This window comes from Pristiophorus japonicus, chromosome 10 (genome assembly GCF_044704955.1).
Source record: "Pristiophorus japonicus isolate sPriJap1 chromosome 10, sPriJap1.hap1, whole genome shotgun sequence".
Lineage (NCBI taxonomy): Eukaryota > Metazoa > Chordata > Chondrichthyes > Pristiophoridae > Pristiophorus > Pristiophorus japonicus.
In genome coordinates this window covers 203,648,404-203,674,236 of record NC_091986.1, presented here as the reverse complement: position 1 = coordinate 203,674,236, position 25,833 = coordinate 203,648,404, and the positions used below count along the sequence as shown (strand labels likewise).

Here is a 25,833-nt window from a genome sequence, read left to right as displayed (position 1 = left end):
TATCAAATCAAAGACCAATGCGTATAAGGTGGCCAAGGTTCGTGGGAAACTAGAAAATTGGGAAAATTTTAAACGACAGCAAAGAATGACTAAGAAAGCAATAAAGAAAGGAAAGATGGATTACGAAAGTAAACTCGCACAAAACATAAAAACAGATAGTAAAAGCTTTTACTGATATATAAAACGGAAAAGAGTGACGAAAGTAAATGTTGGTCCCTTAGAAGATGAGAAGGGGGATTTAATAATGGGAAATGTGGAAATGGCTGAGACCTTGAACAATTATTTTGCTTCGGTCTTCACAGTGGAAGAGACAAAAACCATGCCAAAGATTGCTGGTCATGGGAATGTGGGAAGGGAGGACCTTGAGATAATCACTATCACTAGGGGGGTAGTGCTGGACAGGCTAATTGGACTCAAGGTAGACAAGTCCCCTGGTCCTGATGAAATGCATCCCAGGGTATTAAAAGAGATGGCGGAAGTTATTGCAGATGCATTTGTTATAATCTACCAAAATTCTCTGGACTCTGGGGAGGTACCAGCGGATTGGAAAGCAGCTAATGTAACGCCTCTGTTTAAAAAAGGGAGCAGACAAAAGGCAGGTAACTATAGGCCGGTTAGTTTAACATCTGTAGTGGGAAAAATGTTTGAAGCTATCATTAAGGAAGAAATAGCGGGACATCTAGATAGGAATAGTGCAATCAAGCAGATACAACATGGATTCAGGAAGGGGAAATCATGTTTAACTAATTTACTGGAATTCTTTGAGGATATCACGAGCATGATGGATAGAGGTGTACCAATGGATGTGGTGTATTTAGATTTCCAAAAGGCATTCGATAAGGTGCCACACAAAAGTTTACTGCAGAAGATAAAGGTACGCGGAGTCAGAGGAAATGTATTGGCATGGATCGAGAATTGGCTGGCTAACAGAAAGCAGAGAGTCGGGATAAATGAGTCCTTTTCGGGTTGGAAATCGGTAGTAAGTGGTGTGCCATAGGGATCGATGCTGGGACCACAGCTGTTTACAATTTACATAGATGACCTGGAAGAGGGGACAGAGTGTAGTGTAACATAATTTGCAGATGACACAAAGATTAGTGGTAAAGCGGGTTGTGCAGAGGACACAGAGGCTGCAAAGAGATTTAGATAGGTTAAGCGAATGGGCTAAGGTTTGGCAGATGGATTACAATGTCGGAAAATGTGAGGTCATCCACCTTGGGGGAAAAAAAACAGTAAAAGGGAATATTATTTGAATGGGGAGAAATTACAAGATGCTGCAGTGCAGAGGGACCTGGGGGTCCTTGTGCATGAATCCCAAAAAGTTAGTTTGCAGGTGCAGCAGGTGATCAGGAAGGCGAATGGAATGTTGGCCTTCATTATGAGAGGGATGGAGTACAAAAGCAGGGAGGTCCTGCTGCAACTGTATAGGGTATTGGTGAGGCCGCACCTGGAGTACTGTGTGCAGTTTTGGTCACCTTACTTAAGGAAGGATATACTAGCATTGGAGGGGGTACAGAGACGATTCACTAGGCTGATTCCGGAGATGAGGGGGTTACCTTATGATGATAGATTGAGTAGACTGGGTCTTTACTCCTTGGAGTTCAGAAGGATGAGGGGTGATTTTATAGAAACATATAAAATAATGAAAGGGATAGACAAGATAGAGGCAGGGAGGTTGTTTCCACTGGTCGGGGACACTAGAACTAGGGGGCACAGCCTCAAAATACAGGGGAGCCAATTGAAAACCGAGTTGAGAAGGAATTTCTTCTCCCAGAGGGTTGTGAATCTGTGGAATTCTCTGCCCAAGGAAGCAGTTGAGGCTAGCTCATTGAATGTATTAAAATCACACATAGATAGATATTTAACCAATAAGGGAATTAAGGGTTATGGGGAGCGGGCGGGTAAGTGGAGCTGAGTCCACGGCCAGATCAGCCATGATCTTGTTGAATGGCGGAGCAGGCTCGAGGGGCTCGGTGGCCTACTCCTGTTCCTAATTCTTATGTTCTTATGTGACGGGTGGAGAGTGAGAGAGCGAGAGTGTGACATGTGGAGAGAGAGAGAGAAAAACATAGAAACATAGAAAATAGGTGCAGGAGTAGGCCCTTCGAGCATGCACCACCATTCAATAAGATCATGGCTGATCATTCCCTCAGTACCCCTTTCCTGCTTTCTTTCCATACCCCTTCATCCCCTTAGCTGTAAGGGCCATATCTAACTCCCTCTTGAATATATCCAATGAACTGGCATCAACAACTCTCTGTGGCAGGGAATTCCATAGGTTAACAACGTTTTCCGTGAAGAAGTTTCTCCTCATCTCTGTCCTAAATGGCCTACCCCTTATCCGAAGACTATGTCCCCTGCTTCTGGACTTCCCCAACATCGGGAACATTCTTCCCGCCTCTAACCAGTCTAGTCCCATCAGAATCTTACACGTTTCTATGAGATTCCCTCTCATCCTTCTAAACTCCAGTGAATAAAGGCCCAGTTAATCCCGTCTCTCCTCATATGACAGCCTAGCCATCCCTGGAATCAGTCTGGTGAACCTTCGCTGCACTCCCTCAATAGCAAGAATGTCCTTCCTCAGATTAGGAGACCAAAACTGAATACAATATTCCAGGTGAGGCCTCACTAAGGCCATTTACAACTGCAGTAAGACCTCCATGCTCCTATACTCAGATCCCCTAGCTATGAAGGCCAACATGCCATTTGCATTCTTCACCGCCTGCTGTACCTGCATGCCCACTTTCAGTGACTGATGAACCATGACACCCGGGTCTCGTTGCACCACCCCTTTTCCCAATATGCCACCATCCAGATAATATTCTGCCTTTGTGTTTTTGCCCCCAAAATGGATAACCTCACATTTATCCACATTATACTGCATCTGCCATGCATTTTCCCACTCACCTAACTTGTCCAAGTCACCCTGCAGCCTTTTTGCGTCCTCCTCACAGCTCACTCCACCATCTAGTTAAGTGTCATTTGCAAACTTGGAGATATTACACTAATTCCTTCATCTAAATCGTTAATGTATATTGTAAAGAGCTGAGTCCCAGCACTGAGCCCTGCGGCACTCCACTTGTCACTGCCTGCCATTCTGAAAAGAGAGAGAGACATGTAGAGACAGAGCGACGTGTGGAGAGAGAGAAAGCGACGTGTGGAGAGAGAGAGAGCGACGTGTGGAGAGAGAGAGACATATAGAGAGAGAGAGAGAGAGAGAGAGAGAGAGAAAGAGACATGTGGAGAGAGAGACGTATAGAGAGAAAGACGTATAGAGAGAGAGACATGTGGCGAGAGAGACGTATAGAGAGAGAGAGAGACGTGTGGAGAGAGAGAGAGAGACGTGTGGAGAGAGAGAGAGACGCGTGGAGAGAGAGAGAGAGACGCGTGGAGAGAGAGAGAGAGACGCGTGGAGAGAGAGAGAGAGACGCGTGGAGAGAGAGAGAGAGACGCGTGGAGAGAGAGAGAGAGACGCGTGGAGAGAGAGAGAGAGACGCGTGGAGAGAGAGAGAGAGACGCGTGGAGAGAGAGAGAGAGACGCGTGGAGAGAGAGAGAGAGACGCGTGGAGAGAGAGAGAGAGACGCGTGGAGAGAGAGAGAGAGACGCGTGGAGAGAGAGAGAGAGACGCGTGGAGAGAGAGAGAGAGACGCGTGGAGAGAGAGAGAGAGACGCGTGGAGAGAGAGAGAGAGACGCGTGGAGAGAGAGAGAGAGACGCGTGGAGAGAGAGAGAGAGACGCGTGGAGAGAGAGAGAGAGACGCGTGGAGAGAGAGAGAGAGACGCGTGGAGAGAGAGAGAGAGACGCGTGGAGAGAGAGAGAGAGACGCGTGGAGAGAGAGAGAGAGACGCGTGGAGAGAGAGAGAGAGACGCGTGGAGAGAGAGAGAGAGACGCGTGGAGAGAGAGAGAGAGACGCGTGGAGAGAGAGAGAGAGACGCGTGGAGAGAGAGAGAGAGACGCGTGGAGAGAGAGAGAGAGACGCGTGGAGAGAGAGAGAGAGACGCGTGGAGAGAGAGAGAGAGACGCGTGGAGAGAGAGAGAGAGACGCGTGGAGAGAGAGAGAGAGACGCGTGGAGAGAGAGAGAGAGACGCGTGGAGAGAGAGAGAGAGACGCGTGGAGAGAGAGAGAGAGACGCGTGGAGAGAGAGAGAGAGACGCGTGGAGAGAGAGAGAGAGACGCGTGGAGAGAGAGAGAGAGACGCGTGGAGAGAGAGAGAGAGACGCGTGGAGAGCGAGAGAGAGACGCGTGGAGAGCGAGAGAGAGAGACGCGTGGAGAGCGAGAGAGAGGCGAGAGAGAGACGCGTGGAGAGCGAGAGAGAGACGCGTGGAGAGCGAGAGAGAGACGCGTGGAGAGCGAGAGAGAGACGCGTGGAGAGCGAGAGAGAGACGCGTGGAGAGCGAGAGAGAGACGCGTGGAGAGCGAGAGAGAGACGCGTGGAGAGCGAGAGAGAGACGCGTGGAGAGCGAGAGAGAGACGCGTGGAGAGCGAGAGAGAGACGCGTGGAGAGCGAGAGAGAGACGCGTGGAGAGCGAGAGAGAGACGCGTGGAGAGCGAGAGAGAGACGCGTGGAGAGCGAGAGAGAGACGCGTGGAGAGCGAGAGAGAGACGCGTGGAGAGCGAGAGAGAGACGCGTGGAGAGCGAGAGAGAGACGCGTGGAGAGCGAGAGAGAGACGCGTGGAGAGCGAGAGAGAGACGCGTGGAGAGCGAGAGAGAGACGCGTGGAGAGCGAGAGAGAGACGCGTGGAGAGCGAGAGAGAGACGCGTGGAGAGCGAGAGAGAGACGCGTGGAGAGCGAGAGAGAGACGCGTGGAGAGCGAGAGAGAGACGCGTGGAGAGCGAGAGAGAGACGCGTGGAGAGCGAGAGAGAGACGCGTGGAGAGCGAGAGAGAGACGCGTGGAGAGCGAGAGAGAGACGCGTGGAGAGCGAGAGAGAGACGCGTGGAGAGCGAGAGAGAGACGCGTGGAGAGCGAGAGAGAGACGCGTGGAGAGCGAGAGAGAGACGCGTGGAGAGCGAGAGAGAGACGCGTGGAGAGCGAGAGAGAGACGCGTGGAGAGCGAGAGAGAGACGCGTGGAGAGCGAGAGAGAGACGCGTGGAGAGCGAGAGAGAGACGCGTGGAGAGCGAGAGAGAGACGCGTGGAGAGCGAGAGAGAGACGCGTGGAGAGCGAGAGAGAGACGCGTGGAGAGCGAGAGAGCGAGACGGAGGCGTGGAGAGCGAGAGCGAGACGGAGGCGTGGAGAGCGAGAGCGAGACGGAGGCGTGGAGAGCGAGAGCGAGACGGAGGCGTGGAGAGCGAGAGCGAGACGGAGGCGTGGAGAGACGGAGGGGGAGAGAGAAAGAGACTGGCGGGGAGAGGAGGGGGCGAGAGAGAGAGAGTGGAGGAGTGGGTGGGGGGCGTTGGAGTGTGGAGAGTGTGAGAGAGACAGACTGTAGGGCAGGGAGAGTGAGAGGCTGGGGTGGGCGGGGGGGAAGAGAGAGAGGCTGGGTGAGAGAGAGATTGGGAGAGGGGTAGAAAGCGAAACAGACTGGCGGCCGGGTGGGGTAGACAGAGTCTGGGGGGGGGGCGCGGGGGGAGAGAGAGAGAGAGTCTCTTGAGGAGAGAGAGCGAGACTTGGGGGAGAGAGAGAGTAAGACAGAGATTTGGGGAGAGAAAGAGAGCCGGGGGTGGTGGGGGGGGTGCGAAGAGACACGGGTGGCGGGGGAGAGACACGGGTGAAGGGGGGATCGGAGGGGAGAGAGGGAACTCGGGGAAGACGGATCACGTTCTTCCAACCCCCGACACGGGACATTGTTGGAGTGGATGATATCCCGAAGTCACGACGCTGTCACTTCACTTCACACCCAAGAAACCTGTTAACAATCCGTACACAATAGACATAGAAACATAGAAAATAGGTGCAGGATTAGGCCATTCGGCCCTTCGAGCCTGCACTGCCATTCAATAAGATCATGGCTGATCATTCACCTCAGTACCCCTTTCCTGCTTTCTCTCCATACCCCTTGATCCCTTTAGCCGTAAGGGCCACATCTAACTCCCTCTTGAATATATCCAATGAACTGGCAGCAACAACTCTCTGCGGCAGGGAATTTCACAGGTTAACAACTCTGCGTGAAAAAGTTTCTCCTCATCTCAGTCCTAAATGGCCTACCCCTTATCCTAAGACTGTTTCCTCTAGTTCTGGACTTCCCCAACATCGGGAACATTCTTTCCGCATCTAACCTGTCCTGTCCCGTCAGAATCTTATACGTTTCTATGAGATCCCCTCTCATCCTTCTAAACTCCAGGGTATAAAGGCCCGGTTGATCCAGTCTCTCCTCATATGTCAATCCAGCCATCCCTGGAATCAGTCTGGTGAACCTTCGCTGCACTCCCTCAATAGCAAGAGCGTCCTTCCTCAGATTAGGAGACTAAAACTGAACACAATATTCCAGGCGAGGCCTCACCAAGGCCCTGTACAATTGTAGTAAGACCTCCCTGCTCCTATACTTAAATCCCCTCGCTATGAAGGCCAACATGCCATTTGCCTTCTTCTCCACCTGCAGCACCTTCAATGACTGATGAACCATGACAGCCAGGTCTCGTTGCACCTCCCCTTTTCTTAATCTGCCGCCATTCAGGTAATATTCTGCCTTCGTGTTTTTGCCACAAGTGGATAACCTCACATTTATCCACATTATACTGCATCTGCCATACATTTGCCCACTCACCTAACCTGTCCAAATCACCCTGCAGCCTCTTAGCATCCTTCTCGCAGCTCACCCCGCCACCCAGTTTAGTGTCATCTGCAAACTTGGAGATATTGCACTCAATTCCTTCATCTAAATCGTTTATATATATTTATATATATATTGTAAAGAGCTGGGGTCCCAGCATTGATCCCTGTGGCACCCCACTAGTCACTGCCTCCCATTCCAAAAAGGACCCGTTTATCCCGTCTCTCTGCTTCCTGTCTGCCAATCAATTCTCTGTCCACGCCAGTACATTACCCCCAATACCATGTGCTTTAATTTTGCACACCAATCTCTTATGTGGGACCTTGTCAAAGGCCTTTTGAAAGTCCAAATACACCACATCCACTGGTTCTCCCTTGTCCTCTCTACTAGTTACATCCTCAAAAAATTCCAGAAGATTTGTCTCACATGATTTCCCTTTCATAAATCCATGCTGACTTGGACCAATCCGGTCACTGCTCTACAAATGCACTGCTATTTCATCCTTAATAATTGATTCCAACATTTTCCCCACGACTGATGTCAGGCTAACCAGTCTATAATTACCTGTTTTCTCTCTCCCTCTTTTAAAAAGTGATGTTACATTAGCTACCCTTCAGTCCATAGGAACTGCCCCAGAGTCGATAGACTGTTGGAAAATGCTCACCAATGCATCCACTATTTCAAGGGCCACTTCCTTAAGTACTCTGGGATGCAGACAATCAGGCCCCGGGGATTTATCAGCTTTCGATCCCATCAATTTCCCCAACACAATTTTCTGCCTAATAAGGATATCCTTCAGTTCCTCCTTCTCACTAGACCCTCGGTCTCCTAGTACCTCCGGAAGGTTATTTGTGTCTTCCTTCGTGAAGACAGAACCAAAGTATTTGTTCGATTGGTCTGCCATTTCTTTGTTCCCCATTAAAATTTCACCTGAGTCCGACTGCAAGGGACCTACGTTTGTCTTCACTAATCTTTTTCTCTTCACATATCTATAGAAGCTTTTGCAGTCAGTTTTTATGTTCCCAGCAAGCTTCCTCTCGTACTCTATTTTCCCCCTCCTAATTAAACCCTTTGTCCTCCTCTGCTGAATTCTAAATTTCTCCCAGTCCTTGGGTTTGCTGCTTTTTCTGGCCAATTTATATGCCTCTTCCTTGGATCTAACACTATCCTTAATTTCCCTTGTTAGCCACGGTTGAGCCACCTTCCCTGTTTTGTTTTTACTCCAGACAGGGATGTACACTTGTTGAAGTTCATCCATGTGATCTATAAATGTTTGCCATTGCCTATCCACCGCCAACCCTTTAAGTATCCTTTGCCAGTTTATTTTAGCTAATTCACGCCTCATGCCGTCAAAGTTAGCTTTCCTTAAGTTCAGGACCTTAGTTTCTGAATTAACTGTGTCACTCTCCATCTTAATAATGAATTCTACCATATTTTGGTCACTCTTCCCCAAGGGGCCTCGCACAACAAGATTGCTAATTAGTCCCTTCTCATTACACAGCACCCAGTCTAGGATGGCCAGCTCTCTGGTTGGTTCCTCGACATATTGGTCAAGAAAACCATCCCTAATACACTCAAGGAAATCCTCCTCCACCGTATTGCTACCAGTTTGGTTAGCCCAATCTATATGTCAATTAAAGTTTCCCATGATAACTGCTGTACCTTTATTGCACACATCCCTTGTCCCCAACGTCACTACTACTGTTTGGTGGTCTGTACACAACTCCCATCAGCGTTTTCTGCCCTTTGGTATTCCGTAGCTCCACCCATACCGATTCCACATCATCCAAGCCAATGTCCTTCCTTACTAATGCATTAATTTCCTCTTTAACCAGCAATGCCACCCCGCCTCCTTTTCCTTTCTGTCTATCTTTCCTAAATGTTGAATACCCCTGGATGTTGAGTTCCCAGCCTTGGTCACCCTCGAGCCATGTCTCTGTGATGCCAATTACATCATATCCATTAACTGCTATCTGCGCAGTTAATTCGTCCACCTTATTCTGAATACTCCTCGCATTGAGGCACAGAGCCTTCAAGCTTGTCTTTTTAACACACTTTGCCCCTTTAGAATTTTGCTGCAATGTGGCCCTTTTTTGTTTTTTGCCTTGGGTTTCTCTGCCCTCCACTTTTACTCTTCTCCTTTCTATCTTTTGCCTCCGTCTCCCTTTTATTTCCCTCTGCCTCCCTGCATAGGTTCCCATCCCCCTGCCATATTAGTTTAACTCCTCCCCAACAGCACCAGCAAACACTCCCCCTAGGACATTGGTTTCGGTCCTGCCCAGGTGCAGACCGTCCGGTTTGTATTGGTCCCACCTCCCCCAGAATCGGTTCCAATGCCCCAGGAATTTGAATCCCTCCCTTCTGCACCACTCCTCAAGCCACGTATTCATCTGAGCTATCCTGCGATTCCTACTCTGACTAGCACGTGGCACTGGTAGCAATTCTGAGATTACTACTTTTGAGGTCCTACTTTCTAATTTAGCTCCTAGCTCCCTAAATTCGTCTCTTAGGACCTCATCCCATTTTTAACCTATATCGTTGGTACCAAAATGCACCACGACAACTGGCTGTTCACCCTCCCTTTTCAGAATGTCCTGCACCCGCTCCGAGACATCCTTGACCCTTGCACCAGGGAGGCAACATACCATCCTAGAGTCTCGGTTGCGGCCGCAGAAACGCCTATCTATTCCCCTTACAAATGAATCCCCTATCACTATCGCTCTCCCACTGTTTTTCCTGCCCTCCTGTGCAGCAGAGCCAGCCATGGTGCCATGAACTTGGCTGCTGCTGCCCTCCCCTGATGAGTCATCCCCCTCAACAGTACCCAAAGCGGTGTATCTGTTTTGCAGGGGGATGACCACAGGGGACCCCTGCACACTACCTTCCTTGCTCTACTCTTCCTGTTGGTCACCCATTCCCTATCTGGCTGTGTACCCTTTACCTGCGATGTGACCAACTCACTAAACGTGCTACTCACGTCATTCTCAGCATCGTGGATGCTCCAAAGTTCATCCACCCACAGCTCCAGTGCCGCAATGCAGTCCATCAGGATCTACAGGCGGATGCACTTCCCGCACACGTAGTCATCAGGGACACCGGAAGCGTCCCTGACTTCCCACATAGTACAGAATGCCCCATCTATGGGGGGTGTGGGGGGAAAGGATGCACTTGCGCTGGGGTAAGGCACTTTGGCTCGGGGTGGGATGTATTTGGACTGGAGTAAGGCAGTTCGGCTGGCCCTTATTGTCTTGTGGGGAGCTCTGTCCTCTGTCCTCTGTCACTTCAGGAAGTCAAAGTCAAAGTGAGCTCTGTCACTTCAGGAAGTCAAAGTCAAAGTGGATCGAGTTACAATTTGCAAAGTCAGTGAGACCTTGCGATGGGTGGTTCTAGTTACACATTCCAGTGAAACTTCAGGGTGTACCTTATCCTCCAAGGGGACCAATCATAGACAAAGGGTGGAGCATGACAGCCAGTTTTGATGTACAAATAAGCGCATCCTTTTTGTGATGTTGATTGAGTGATAAATATTGCCCAGGACACCGGGGATAACTCCCCTGCTCTTCTTCAAAATAGTGCCATGGGATCTTTTACGTCCACTCGGTTTAATTTCTCATCCAAAAGACGGCACCTCCAACAGTGCAGCACTCCCTCAGTACTGCACCGGAGTGTCAGCCAGGATTTTTTTTGTGCTCAAGTCGCTGGAGTGGCAACCTTCTGACTCAGAGACGAGTGTGCTAACCACTGAGCCACAGCTGACACTATGGGAGTCAAGTTTCGGCCTGAGTTGCTCCTGTTTTTTTGGAGCAACTGGTTTAGAATGGAGCATCTTAGAAATTGCAATTCTCGGCATTTAGTTTGCTCCAGTTCTAGTCAGTTAGAACAGTTTCACTTTGAAACAGAATTTTTTTTTTCAAAAGGGGGCGTGTCGGGCCACTTACACCTGTTTTGAAAGTTTAGGCAGTGAAAACTTACTCCAAACTAACTTAGAATGGAGTAAGTGCAGATTTTTGTACACTCAGAAAAACTTTGCCTCCACTTTACAAATCAGGCGTAGGTTACAAATCGGGCGTAGGGAACGGGGGGGGGGGGGGGTTGGGGGGGCGGGAAAGGGAAGTAATTAAATTCTACAAGCATTCAACCGTCTTACTTATACAAATAAAGAGCATCCTGAATAAAAAATTATAAACAAAGACAAAATATTCAATGTTCCTTCCTGTGTGAAGCAGCAGCAGCCTTCGAACTGCGGTTCGTCAGGCAGGCCTTCTATGTTGGAGACAGGGGTGGCGTCGGTGACTCGACAGCAGCCGAAGAAACAGCAAACAAGAAGCCTTCGAGCTGCGAAAGGGACTGAGGCCATTCGGCCACGCGATAGAGGCGGTGGCATTGGCTCGACGGTTCTTCAAGTCCCTTTAAAAATGGCCGAGTGCCAATGTTTATGCGCTACTGCACGTGCTCCAACGCGCATGCGCAAGGCTGCCGGCACAACGTTGTCTCATTTAAATTCGCCTCGCCCCCCCCCCACCACTTCTAGAATTGCCGCGACTCTCTTGCTCTGCCCTCCCCCCCGCTGCTCTGTGCGCGCTGCGCCAAGCTCCAAAGGACCTGCAGGGAGCCGGAGAATCTGAAGGTATTTTTTTGACGCACTTTCTGGCGCGAAAAACGGGCATCCAGGTCGGGGCTGCGCCGTTCTAGGCGCGGCCCGAAACTTCACCCCGATGAAAGTAAAATGTGGTGTTTGAACTTCAAACCCAGTGGTGGATATTTTTGTTGCTCTTGGTACGTGGCGGATGCTGGGCTGATGCTTGTTGCCCTGAGAGAATGGTGGTGGCTCTTCTCCTTGAACCTTTGCAGTCCCTTGTGATGGTTTATATATAATCCGGGACAAAATAAGACAGATTTTACTTTTGTAATTTGACCCCTTTTAATTTGCTTTGAGAATTATAGCCTTAAACAAGTGTCGTTAGTACCGTATGATGATGATGGTGTGATATTTACATTTCTGTGCGTCGTCCTTAAGACCTCTGTCATATACTAGGGCCTGACTGATTTCTTCATCCCTAGAATAAAGACCATATGTGCTGCGTTGCACAGTGCACACAATAGAAGCTTGAGCATCGGAACAGGAATGAAGATTTGAGTAGAGAGAGGCTGGTTGGGAGGTGAGGGTTTGAGGAAATTAATCTGAGGAGGGCTGAAGGAATATTCAGGGGGATATCTGTGTTTTGGGGGCTACTTTGAGAGGAGTAGTTAGGAAGTATGACAATTAAGAGAGCAGGGTTTGGTGAAAGTAATGGTGGCTAAGAAGGCAGCCTCAATTTTGATGTTTCAACCAGATTACAAAGTGGAGAATTCTCATTGTGGCTGAATTGCTCCGATGTGGAAGGACCTCTGTCTCGTAGTCGAGGGTTTTTGTCTGACCTGTTTGTCCTCCCAAATCATGTTCAGCCAATCCATGTACTGCCTTTTCAAATGCAGATCAAAAGGTTGATAGTAAGATGAATTTTCTGTGTAAGCTCAAGGGCAGCAAAAATGATGCTAAGAAAGTTAATTCTGTCTCGTCAGTCAGTTTTGATGATATTAAGAACATTGATGTCAGTAATTGTGACTAAAATGGCTGCTTTTTTTTGCAGGATGCACTGGAGTTTTAGCATATGAAATTACAAATGCATATCAAGATATGACTGTCATTGTATTTGATCTGCCACAAGTGTTGGAAAAGCACTTCCAGCCACAAAGTCAAAACCTGGGTCGCATTTCTTTCAGAAAAGGTAACTTACAGCATCACTTACCTGGGTTTCTTTTACTGTTGGCCAATCATTAGCCACTTTCCTCGTAATTAGCTTGCATCTTATGATTAAATTAGCTAACTAAACCTTTGATGTACGATTTAGCAAACTGAATTGTGGAGGGTTATGACTCACTTAATTGAACAAGGTTTTAGTAGTGGGTACCTTCTCTACTGCACCTTTTCCAGCAGCACATTCAGATGTTCTTGATTGAGAAGGGAAGTTCTCCCAGTGAAGCTGCTATTTTCTCTGCCACACAACAGCAAACTAATTAAACAACACTTTAAAATTCTGCAGTTCTTTAAGAGCTGCTGCACTTCTCATTCCCATCACAGCGATCCTGATGCACAAGGACAACACACATATTTAAATCAAGTGGATTGGCAGGATATTCCATCACTTTACTATAATCATAGATCAGGAAATCTTTTCTTTTGATTTCTCCATAATAAAGACATGGCGAGGAGGAGAGAGAGAGAAAGTCTTGTTTTAATATAGTGCCTTAACAAGTCATTCAAATGTCCTAAAGTGTTTCACTTAGTGAGTTACTTAGAAATGCAGTAACTTACAATATAGACAAACATGTCAGCCAGTACTCAGATAGCAATATCCCGCAAACCGATTGGATGAATGGCAATTTAATCTGTTTTGGCGGTATTGGTTGAGGAACACATGTTCGCCAAGGGACAAGAAGATGTCCTTGCCCTTTTTAATGATGGATCTTTTAATATCCACTTGACCAGGATAAAAGTTCACAGGGTTGGGGGTAATATATTAGCATGGATAGAGGATTGGCTAACTAACAGAGAACAGAGTGTCGGGATAAATGGTTCATTCTCGGGTTGGCAATCAGTAACTAGTAGGATGCCCCAGGGATCAGTGCTGGGACCCCAACTATTACAATCTATATTAACGACTTTGGAAGAAGGGACTGAGTGTAACATAGCCAAGTTTGCTGACAATACAAAGATGAGAGGAAAAGCAATGTGTGAGGAGGACACAAAAAATCTGCAAAAGGACATACAGGCTAAGTGAGTGGGCAAAAATTTGGCAGATGGAGTATAATTTTGGAAAGTGTAAGGTTATGCACTTTGGCAGAAAAAATTAAAAGAGCAAGTTATTATTTAAATGGAGAAAGATTGCAAAGTATTGCAGTACAATGGGACCTGGGGGTACTTGTACATGAAATACAAAAGGATAGTATGCAGGTACAGCAAGTGATCAGGAAGGCCAATGGAATCTTGGCCTTTATTGCAAAGGGGATATAGAGTATAAAAGCAGGGAAGACTTGCTACAGTTATACAGGGTATTGGTGAGGCCACACATGGAATACTGCGTGCAGTTTTGGTTTTCATATTTACAAAAGGATATACTTACTTTGGAGGCAGTTCAGAGAAGGTTCACTAGGTTGATTCCGGGGGGTTGACCTATGAGGAAAGGTTGAGTAGGTTGGGCCTCTACTCATTGGAATTCAGAAGATTGAGAGGTGATCTATCGAAACATATAAGATTATGAGGGGGCTTGACAAGGTGGATGCAGAGCGAATGTTTCCACTGATGGTGGAGACTAGAACTAGGGGGCATAATCTTAGAATAAGGGGTCGCCCATTTAAAACTGAGATGAGGAGAAATTTATTTTCTGAGGGTTGTAAATCTGTGGAATTCGCTGCCTCAGAGAGCTGTGGAATCTGGGACATTGAATAAATTTAAGACAGAGATAGACAATTTCTTAACCGTTAAGGGAATAAGGGGTTATGGGGAGCGGGCAGGGAAGTGGAGCTGAGTCCATGATTGGATAGTATAAAATGGCGGAGTAGGCTCGAGGGGCCGTATGGCCTACTCCTGCTCCCATTTCTTTTGTTCTTATGTAACCAGGCAAATGGGCTTCAGTTAATATCTCTTCCAAAGGACAGTATCTCAGGCAATGCAACACTGGATTGTCCACCTAGATGAAGTACTTAAATCCTGGAATGGAAATCAGGACAGCAATTTTGCAGCATAGGTGAAGCAAGAACAAAGTACAGTGGATTACTTACCATAGCAGTAAGAGTAAAACAGAGACCAGAAAGATTGTGCTGGAGAAAGATGGGAAGCTGGAGTTTAAAGAAGGATTGCCATCAATCTTCTGTCCTGCTCAGAGAGTGAGAGGTGTTGGAAGATCCTCACCAGAAGGTATTAGAGTTTTAATGATTGCACTTTTTAAAGCTAATTTTCTCACCACTCGTCTGCTGGGGTGCAGTTCCAGCTAGCTCCCACAAACAGCAATGTGATGATGACCAGATAATCTGTTTTAGTGATGTTGATTGAGGGATAAATATTGGCTATGACACCGGGGATAATTCCCCTGCTAGTCTTCGAAATAGTGCCATGGGATCTTTTACATCCACCTGAGAGAGCAGACGTCCGTTTAGCATCTCATCTGAAAGATGGCGCAGCACTCCCTCAGCACTGCACTGGGAGTGTCAACCTAGATTTTTGTGCTCAAGTCCCTGGAGTGGAATTCGAATCCGCAAACTTCTGCCTCGGAGTCGAGGGTGCTACCCACTGAGCCACAGTTGACACGGATACTGATAAAGCAGCTTAATGATTGAGCTTGGCCTTGTCTCACCAAGGTGTTTCTCATTCCAAATGCTGAAAGATCAGAAAAGTTCATGTGGGTGTCGTGTGTGGAAGATACTATCTCCAGTTCGGATCACAGAGAGCCTCATTGTTATATCCCTGGTTACACTGTCGTATAATAAAATATTGGGCAGTACGGGCCCACTTCTCGAAATGCAACTCTTGGACCACTTACGGGAATGACCAGTACCTGAGAGAATATCTAACGTAGACCCAAAACTGACCTGTTGCAAAAATGTCGATGTAAAGTTAGCTTTTAGTTTTTTTCCAGATTCTAACGGTTAGATTTGAAATACTGTAGTATGATATTGATCTCTCAAATTTTTAGATTTGCCCATTTTTAGGCATGGTGATCATGGTGACCTAGCTAAAAACTAAATAAATGATAAATGCACCAGGACTGTTCCTGTATCATGCCACAGTCTAAACAGCGTAATTTTCCAACACCAAGAACTAACCGTAATCCTAGGGTATATGTTACAAAAGTTTTTTTTTCCTTCTCCATCTGTCAGTAGGGTGGGGAAAGTTGTAGGTATGCTGAGCACACTACAATGTTAACATAAAACAAAAGCAGCGTACCAGCTATTTACAATATACATTAATGATTTAGACGAAGCAATTGAATGTAATATCTCCAGGTTTGCAGATGACACTAAACTGGGTGGCAGTTTGAGCTGTGAGGAGGATGCTAAGAGGCTGCAGGGTGACTTGGACAGGTTAGGTGAGTGGGCAAATGCATGTCAGATGCGGTATAATGTAGATAAATGTGAGGTTATCCACTTTGGTCGTAAAAACAGGAAGGCAGATTATTATCTGAATGGTGACAGATTAGTAAAAGGGGAGGTGCAACGAGACCTGGGTGTCATGGTACATCAGTCATTGAAGGTTGGCATACAAGTACAGCAGGTGATGAAGAAGGCAAATGGTATGTTGGCTTTCATAGCGAGAGGATTTGAGTATAGGAGCAGGGAAGTATTACTGCAGTTGTACAGGGCCTTGGTGAGGCCACACCTTGAATATTGTGTACAGTTTTGGTCTCCTAATCTGAGGAAGGACATTCTTGCTATTGAGGGAGTGCAGTGAAGGTTCACCAGACTGATGCTCGGGATAACAGGACTGACATATGAAGAAAGACTGGATCAACTAGATTATATTCAATGGAGTTTAGAAGAATGAGAGGTAATCTCATAAACATATAAAATTCTGACGGGATTGAACATGTTAGATGCAGAAAGAATGTTCCCGATATTGGGGAGGTCCAAAACCAGGGGTCACAGTCTAAGGATAAGGGGTAAGCCATTTAGGACCAAGATGAGGAGAAACTTCTTCACTCAGAGAGTTGTGAGCATGTGGAATTCTCTACCACAGAAAGTTGTTGAGGCCAGTTAATTAGATATATTCAAAAGGGAGTTAGATGTGGCCTTTACGGCAAAAGGGATCAAGGGGTATGGAGAGAAAGCAGGAATGGAGTACTGAAGTGCATGATCAGCCATGATATTGAATGGTGGTGCAGGCTCGAAGGGCCAAATGGCCTATTCCTGCACCTATTTTCTATATCTATGTTTCTATGTTTCTGTGGAAGCTGTTTGGGGTCATTTTAACACAAAAGCAAAATACTGTGGATGCTGGAATCTGAAACAAAAATAGAAAATGCTGGAAATACTCTGCAGGTCAGGCTGCATTTTAACTTTCCAGTTTATTCCCTCCCCCCAAAAAGGAAACTTCTTCACAGATGACTTACCAGAGGCAGAGCTTTACATTCTCTTAAATATTCTGCATTACTGGACAGAAGACAAGGTTAATCTCCTGTTAAGCAGACTCTCTCAGGCGTGCAAACCAGGTAATGGAAGCCTCTTGCATCTCTTCTTCAGCGCAAGTTGCCTTGTTTTCTTCTTATTCTTCTCCCTCCTGGGAAATGCTTTGCCTCCATTTGACTTTTTTTTATAAAGCAGTTGGGGGTAAGTTTAACACAAAAACAAAATACTGCGGATGCTGAAATCAGAAATAAAAACAGAAAATGCCAGAGATACTCAGCAGGTCAGGCACTCATCTGTGGAGAGCGAAGCTGTTAATGTTTCAGGACAATGACCCGACATCAGAACTGGAGAAAGTTCGAGATGTAACAGGTTTTTAAGCAAGTGCAAAGGCAGGGAAAGTGGGCAGGAGAGGAAAGAACAAAAGGGAAAGTCTGTGATAGAGTGGAAGGTGGTAGAGTTTAAGAGACAAAAGGGATGATGGTACGAGGCAAAAGGAGATGGTAATGAGACAAGTTAAGAAACAAAAGATGAGACTAGATAGGGTGTACAGGTTGGACCTCTCTGGTCCGGCACCCTCAGGACCTGACCGGTGCCGGAACAGCAAATTTTCCGAACCACGGGAGGTCACGCCGAGCCTAGGCTTACCGGTCGGTACTTGATGACCGCGCCCGGGCTCCTGAACGCCTCTGCCACGCTCCAGCTGCGAAACTTGGGCCTCACTCGCGCGCGCTCTCTGCTGGTTTGCTGCTTTTTTTTTTAAGGTCTTGTCTTCCCCCAACCCCTCCCCCCTCACCCCCACCACGCGCCCTCACTCCAAGCAGTTCGAAATAAGATGGAGGCGGCTATCAGGTCCCGACCCCGCAGCTGAATTTGTGCGACTTCTGTGCGCATGCGCTAAATCTATTCAATCCAGTCACAGAGTGTGACACAGTTGGGACCGACGGCCCGGAAGTATTCTGCGTATGCGCTGCGCAGAAAACCACTGCGCAGCATTTAATCATTCCTCACTCAACAGCGCGGGAAAGCGGGACGTCACCCATGCCGGGACTGATCCCGAACCATGAATGTTTCCGGATTAGAGAGTCCCGGACTGGAGAGGTACAACCTGTAAATGGAGATGGCAGAATCAACAACAGCTGCCGTGGGAAAGAGAAAATAAACAGGAAAAAAAAATAGGGGCAAAGGTTATGGTTTGAAATTGTTGAAGTCGATGTTGAGTCAAACAATATTGAATTTAACTTTGGACGCTATCGAGTGAGCTGCCCATTACACCATGCCTGGTTTTCCTGACTATTGCCATCAATATATTGGGCAGCCAGTTTGATATCATCCATTTTACACTAACGCCTGAAGTTTAAATTAACCTCGGTGTGTCTTGAGACAGAAAAATGACCTCCCGGAGCACTGTGAGCAGTGTCATGGTATATAGAAACTGCCCATTTTCTAGCAGGACTATGTTTGAAATAACCCGAGAGGCTTATCAGCTGACTGCTTTACAGAAATGTGTCTGCTTTTCTTTTAATGCTTCAAGCTCTTTTACTGTCTTAATTGTACGATGTTTACACAGCACTAGGTTTCCTTTGTTATTTGTTTGAAGAGCGTGCGTTTCTACTTTACAGAAATAACTTTTCCAGCATTGGTTGAAGTTTTTGTTTTTCACTTTTGACTTTTGAGCTGTTTTCTCTCAAATGGCTGAGATTGAACCAAACGATCATTTGTGTCACATTTCCCTCCCAGACGTGATTAATTTCTCACATTGTTGCACTTATCACAACTTTTCTGAAAGTTTTCCCAAGTACAGGAAAGTAGAGGGGCTTGAAATTCCAAAGCACCCCATTGCGCTAACTTTTGAAAAATAGTGCCAGGCGCTTATGATTCTCTCCCGCGGGGAAATTCAGCTTTAGCGCTCGAAAAGAACACTTCTCTTCGGCGGTAAAGCCCGAAAGCAGGGCGGTACTTGCAGAGTGCTGAACAATTTGCAGCGCATTGCTAATGGCATCAGAGGCTGCATCCCTCGCTTAAAGGGAAGGACCAATGATGCTGCACAACCTACCTGCCGGCAGCTCTGCATTGCGAGGCGACCTGCGCGACTGCCATTATAGCCCCAGACACTCTCAAAGTGGAGGGCTTGGACATCTTGCAGCAATGAAACATCAAAAACTTTGAGCAGGCACCAGACTGGTGCAAATAATAAAGTTTGGCCTACCTGAAAACCATTCCCGTTAATTAGCGCACCCAAAGTGGCCAGCCGAGTTGACAACAACACCTCTTGCTGTCGTTGTTGACGTCCAGCGATACAGCAGGGGGCGGGTGTAATAACGGGGCGCTGAGCACTTTATGATGTCATGCTCTACAAGGCGGGAAGAGTTAGCATCAGCGGTAAACTGTCGCTGCATTTGCCTCACCCAGTCCCTAACCCCTTAATGCCGTTTTAGTGACCCTGCCCTCAGGCGCTAAGCAGCCTAATTTCTCCCCCGAGGTCTTTAAAATTAAGAAAGGTTTTGATAAGAGTGGACACAGAGTGTTTCCACTTGTGGGGAAGAGCAAAACTAGGGGCCTTCAATATAAGATAGTCACCAAGAAATCAAATAGGGAATTCAGAAGAAACGTCTTTATCCAGAGAGTGTTGAGAACTTACCACAAGGAGTGGTTGAAACGAATAGTATAGATGCATTTAAAAGGAAGCTAGACAAGCATATGAGGGAGAAGCGAATAGAGGATTATGCTGATAGAGTTAGATGAGGAAAGACAGGAGGAGGCTCGAGTGCAGCATAAACGCCGGCATGGAGTGAGTTGGGCCGAATAGCCTGTTTCTGTACCGTATTTTATATGTAATACTAAACCAGCAAGATCATGTCACTCTCGATTCAAGGCTTCCAGTGCACAAATGCTGTGGAGCAGTTTAAACATGTCTCTTGATCTCTATTTCTCTGTCTTGGGGAGGCTTTAAAGGAAAGCACAATGATAGATTGGGAGAGATGGGTATCTAACTGAGAAATAGGTGCTGATAAAAGAACAAAGAAAAAGTGTTTGTGTGTGTAAGGAACAGGTCAGATAACTGATTGTCAGAGATTGTCGATGGTAGGCATTTCTTTTTTAAAAAAAGGTTAAAGCATTTGTAGGCGTTTATCGAAATGTTAGTGTAAAAGTTTCTGATTTCGATGTGGTGCCTGCTGTAACTTGGTGGAAACCCAGGATCTGTTCTGAAATGTGATGAATATGCTTTATATAAAATAAGAGATGGATTATGTTTCTTGTAAAACTGAGACCAGAGAAAATAGAATATAGCAAACATCTGACTTAATCAGATCTCCAAAATTGGAGCGGGAGAAGGAATGGGAACAAAACGGCCATGGATATATAGAAAGATGAAAGAAAAGGGAAAAGAATTAAATGGTATTCCATTTTCGCACATTCAAATGGAGACATTCTGGAACCATTTCAATCGATATAATGCGCCTTGAATCACAATGTAGTTTTCTGAGCACGCTACTGCTTATAATCTAAAAATAACATTTAGTACAGCTTTTTTTTTTAATTGTTTATAGACTAGGTTTTATTCCAAGCATATGTTCTGAGATCTGAGCCTCTCCAGGAAGTTCTACTTTCTGCCAATTGCCTCAGACTGTGGAAGCTGGATCATTTCTGTGATGTGGCTCTGTCCATAAGTAATGCCTTTTTTCAGACATTACATTCCAAATCTGGAACTTTAACCTTATTCTCGAGTTATGCTCAAAATGGGTAGTGCGTTTTAGAGGGGCTTTTTAAGTTAAACTACAATCCTTTCAAAGTACATTCCCTGAATAGGAAAGGTTTTTCAGCCTAGTAAACCTATTCCTTCTCTCGTGGACTCTACCCTGGAGAGGATTCTGCCTCGGTCCTACCTACCTGCCCTATCTCACTGTAATTTGAACAGACCTCCCGAGCACCTATGTAGCCTTATTTCTTGCATTATACTTCCTATCCCATTTGCTTTCCTTGACATGACATTTTCATTGTCTAAGAAGCTCAACAATCATTCAGCAATCTCGGTCTCTATTCACTATAACCCACAATTCCGTTTGTAACCAGATATTCATCTAGTTCTTTCCTTGTAGGTGTTAATTGTCACAGCATCAACCACTTTATCTGGGATCCTATTCCTCGTGGCCCAGTGGGAATTTGTTACATTTTTCTGTTCTTTGTTTTTGCTTCTTAATTTTAAAGTCTCTTTGCATGCAAAATATTACTTTTACTGATTGAATTGTTCTGGAATATTGTTGATCGAATGAATTGTCCTGGTATTTTACTGATTGAATGAATTGCTCTGGTATTTTACTGATCGAATGAATTGCTCTGGTATTTTACTGATTGAATGAATTGTTCTGGAATATTGTTGATCGAATGAATTGTCCTGGTATTTTACTGATTGAATGAATTGCTCTGGTATTTTACTGATCGAATGAATTGCTCTGGTATTTTACTGATTGAATGAATTGCTCTGGTATTTTACTGATCGAATGAATTGCTCTGGTATTTTACTGATTGAATGAATTGCTCTGGTATTTTACTGATTGAATGAATTGCTCTGGTATTTTACTGATTGAATGAATTGCTCTGGTATTTTACTGATCGAATGAATTGCTCTGGTATTTTACTGATCGAATGAATTGCTCTGGTATTTTACTGATTGAATGAATTGCTCTGGTATTTTACTGATCGAATGAATTGCTCTGGTATTTTACTGATTGAATGAATTGCTCTGGTATTTTACTGATCGAATGAATTGCTCTGGTATTTTACTGATCGAATGAATTGCTCTGGTATTTTACTGATTGAATGAATTGCTCTGGTATTTTACTGATTGAATGAATTGCTCTGTTATTTTACTGATCGAATGAATTGCTCTGGTATTTTACTGATCGAATGAATTGCTCTGGTATTTTACTGATTGAATGAATTGCTCTGGTATTTTACTGATCGAATGAATTGCTCTGGTATTTTACTGATTGAATGAATTGCTCTGGTATTTTACTGATTGAATGAATTGCTCTGGTATTTTGCTGATTGAATGAATTGCTCTGGTATTTTACTGATTGAATGAATTGCTCTGGTATTTTACTGATTGAATGAATTGCTCTGATATTTTACTGTTTGAATGAATTGCTCTGGTATTTTACTGATTGAATGAATTGCTCTGGTATTTTGCTGATTGAATGAATTGCTCTGTTATTTTACTGATCGAATGAATTGTTGTGGAATTTATAGGATGCGGCCTTCTGCTGGCTGAGCTCGTGCTGTATGACCGAAAGACCAAGCCCAGTGGAGCTGTGCTACAGTCTCTCAACATGCTCATGCAAAGCGAAGGGAAGGAGAGGAGTGGGTCAGAGTACAGGAAGCTCTTGCATAAACACGGCTTCGTAAATGTGCAGATCAAGCACGCAGGAACTTTTCTGGATGCCATTTTGTGCATAAAGCAATAGTTTTCTAACTGATTATTGCAAATAACTAATAAATGTTGGTCTTTTTCTTAAAATTATGGGCAAAATGTGTTTGTTTTGGTACACACGAGCACATGCGTCCAGTGGAGATGGACAGGAATGTTTCACCTACATTGTTAAAGTCATGGCAACATTGTCAATTCTGTAAAATGAACTTGATATTAAATGATTGCTTCATGTTTAAATATATATTTTACATTACAGCTTTCAATTGTATACATAAAATATTACACAAGAAGTTTGAATACCATATTCTACTCGTGAAGGAGACTTGTGTAAATCATTGCTATCACCTTGAGTTGTACAGAGTTCTCCACGATTCTGGTAGCTTAACTTGACTCAGTTGGTAGCACATTTGCCTCTGCAACCTCTACTACCTGGAAGGACAATGGCAGCAGGCACATGGGAGCACCATCATCTCCAAATTTCCCTCCAAGTCACGCAATGTCCTGACTTGAAAATATATCACCGTTCCTTCTTCGTCACTGAGTCAAAAACCTGGAACTCCCTCCCTAACAGCACTGTGGGAGAACCTTCACCACATGGACTGTAGCGGTTCAAGAAGGCGGCTCCCCACCACCTTCTCGAGGGCAATTAGGGATGGGCAATAAATGCTGGCCTTGCCAGCGATACCCACAACTCATAGCCATCATGAGGGGACAGCCGCTAGAGGTTGAGCCAGCAGTACCACCTGAGGAGGCGGAGGAGGATCTCCGTCGCCCCAGAGCTTGGAGGCATCAACCCATTGCCACCCTGGAAGGGCCGGGTGCAGACTGGCCAGCACCCTCCTGGGAGAGTGGGTCCTCATGTATATGGAGGTGCCTAACACCTCCCCTGCGATCTCCCTCCATGTATTATGTACTGGCGGGGTGCCAGGTCTCCCCACGTCAGCAAACAGTATTTTCTCCTCCATATCAGTGTTGACTCTCCTTGCACATCTTACACCAGCCATCCTTCCAAACTCCTTCACTCCTCAGGGCCTTGCTGCAAACCATGGTCTTTAAAAAGGCCAGGGAGCAACTGGCTCGTTAGAAACCCTTACCTGCAGGCTGAATTTCTCAGAGGTGATAACGCTCAAATTAACACAGCCACACCGCTGAAAAAAGCACTTTGGAAGGGTTAATTAGTGCTGGAACCCATTTGTACACTTTTGGAGCTGAATATGGGGTAGCCCAGCCACGAAAAAATGTTGCTGCTAATGGTCACAAAAAGGTGGAGGGAGCACTGGCTTTCCAGCGGTATTGAATTTCGAGCTCAATAGATATACAGGTGATAGGCTTGAGACTGTTGGTCATATCTGACTATGATTGTAATTGTATAAGCTTTTTGAATGGGTCTAGCAAGTCATCACAACTTTCTTGCTGTGGGCAGGGAGGGAGGAGAAGGAAGGGAATCCCATGCAAGTATTGATGTGCTCCTCAAGACCCACCGTCCTAACTTCAGAAAGACAGGGTTGAAAGGCAGTCAGTGGTGTTATTGCAGTTAAAAAAATTTTTTGATTAGTGAAGAGCATCAAAATAAGGACGTGATTCTCTCTCCTCAGGTACTGCCTGACCAGCTGAGTATTTCCAGCATTTTCTGTTTTTATTTAATACACCATGCTAATAAGTTGACAAATACAGAGATGAAAATATAGAATGCAGAATTCTCAGACACTCGATGTTCAGTCCCAGCTGGACAACAATCTGATGTTGAGGGCTCCTAGCAAAAGCAGCACTTGAGCCGACCCCTAAGTTTGTAAATGGATGCTGTATTAAATGGATGAATATGTGGGAGGACAGCATTCCTGGCTGGCCTCCTTCATTCTACCCTATGTAAACTAGAGGTGATCGAAAACTCGGCTGCCTGTGTCCTAACTTGCACCAAGTCCCGCTCACCCATCACCCGTGTTCGCTGACCTACATTAGCTTCCGGTTAAGGACATAAGAAATAGGAGCAGGAGTAGGCCATACGGCCCCTTGAGCCTGCTCCGCTTTGATTTCAAAATTCTCATCCTTATTTTCAAATCGCTCCATGGCCTCGCCCCTCCCTATCTCTCTAATCTCCTCCAGCCCCATGGCCACCTCGAGATGTCAGCGCTCCTCTCATTCTGCCCTCTTGAGCAGCCCTGATTATAATCGCTCAACCATTGGTGGCCATGCCTTCTGTTGCCTAGGCCCTAAGCTCTGAAACACCCTGCCTTAACTTCACTGCCTCTCTACCTTTCTTTCCTCATTCAAGATGCTCCTTAAAAATACCTCTTTGACCAAGCTTGGCTTGGAGGTAGGAAGCAAAGGGTAATGATTGATGGATGTTTTTGTGACTGGAAGGATGTTTCCAGTGGGGTTCTGCAGAGCTCAGTACTGGGTCCCTTGCTTTTTGTGGTATATATCAACGTTTTAGATTTGATTTTAGGGAGTATGATCAAGAAGTTTGCAGATAACACTAAAATTAGCTGTGTGGTTGATAATGAAGAGGACAGTCATGGGCTGCAGGAGGATATCAGTCTACTGGTCAGGTGGGCAGAGCAGTGGCAAGTGGAATTTAATTCAGAGAAGTGTGAGGTGATGCACTTTGGGAGGGCTAATAAGAAAAGGGTTATACACATTAAGCGGTAGCCCACTTAATAGTGTAGATGAACAAAGGGATCTTGGAGTGCTTGTCCACAGATCCCTGAAAGTAGCAGGCCAGGTGGATAAGGTGGTTACGAAGGAATACGGAATGCTTGCCTTTATTGGCCGAGGCATAGAATATAAGAGCAGGGAGGTTAAGCTTAAACCGTATAATACTTTGGTTAGGCCACAGCTGGAGTACTGCGTGCAGTTCTGGTCGCCGTATTATAGGAAGGGCGTGAATTGCACTAGAGAGAGTGCAGAGGAGCTTTACTAGGATGCTGCCTGGAATGGAGAATCTTAGTTATGAGGACAGATTGGATAGGCTGGGTTTGTTCTTATTGGAACAGAGGAGGCTGAGAGGAGACCTCATCGAGGTGTACAAAATATTGAGGGGCCTGGACACTGTGGATAGTAAGGGCCTATTTCCATTGGTGGAGGGGGCTATTATGAGGGGGCATAGTTTTAAGGTGGTTGGTGGAAGGTTTAGAGGGGATTTGGGTGAGGGCTTCTTTACGCAGAGGGTTGTGGGGATTTGGAACTCGCTGCCTGGAAAAGTGGTGGATGCAGAAACCCTCACCACTTTTAAGAGATGGTTGGATGGGCACTTAAAGTGCAATAACCTGCAGGGTTACGCACCTAGAGCTGGTAATTGGGATTAGACTGGATGACCTTTTGTTGGACGACGTAGATATAACGGTAAGTACTGCAGGGAATAGAATACAGCCAGGGTGATCTCCTGGACGAGTGTCGATTGCCTGGATGGGTCAGAGAGGAATTTTCCCAGATTTTTTCTCCCTAAATTGGCCTGGGTTTTTAATCTGGTTTTCGCCTCTCCCAGGAGATCACATGGCTCCGGTTGGGGTAGAGTATAGATGTTTTTA

General features: G+C 46.0%; 1 protein-coding gene across 1 annotated transcript in view; it reads left to right on the top strand.

Annotated features, from left to right (window-relative positions):
* The window catches only part of LOC139274665 (probable bifunctional dTTP/UTP pyrophosphatase/methyltransferase protein), a 44,254-nt gene extending 21,861 nt beyond the window's left edge, over nucleotides 1–22,393 (top strand). Inside the window, exons 5-8 of the mRNA XM_070891342.1 lie at nucleotides 10,004–10,076; nucleotides 12,348–12,485; nucleotides 16,839–16,961; nucleotides 22,126–22,393. Coding sequence (XP_070747443.1) covers nucleotides 10,004–10,076; nucleotides 12,348–12,485; nucleotides 16,839–16,961; nucleotides 22,126–22,340 — 549 coding nt within the window. The 3' untranslated portion in view covers nucleotides 22,341–22,393. The remainder of the gene's footprint in view (nucleotides 1–10,003; nucleotides 10,077–12,347; nucleotides 12,486–16,838; nucleotides 16,962–22,125) is intronic.
* The last annotated feature ends 3,440 nt before the right edge of the window (nucleotides 22,394–25,833 follow it).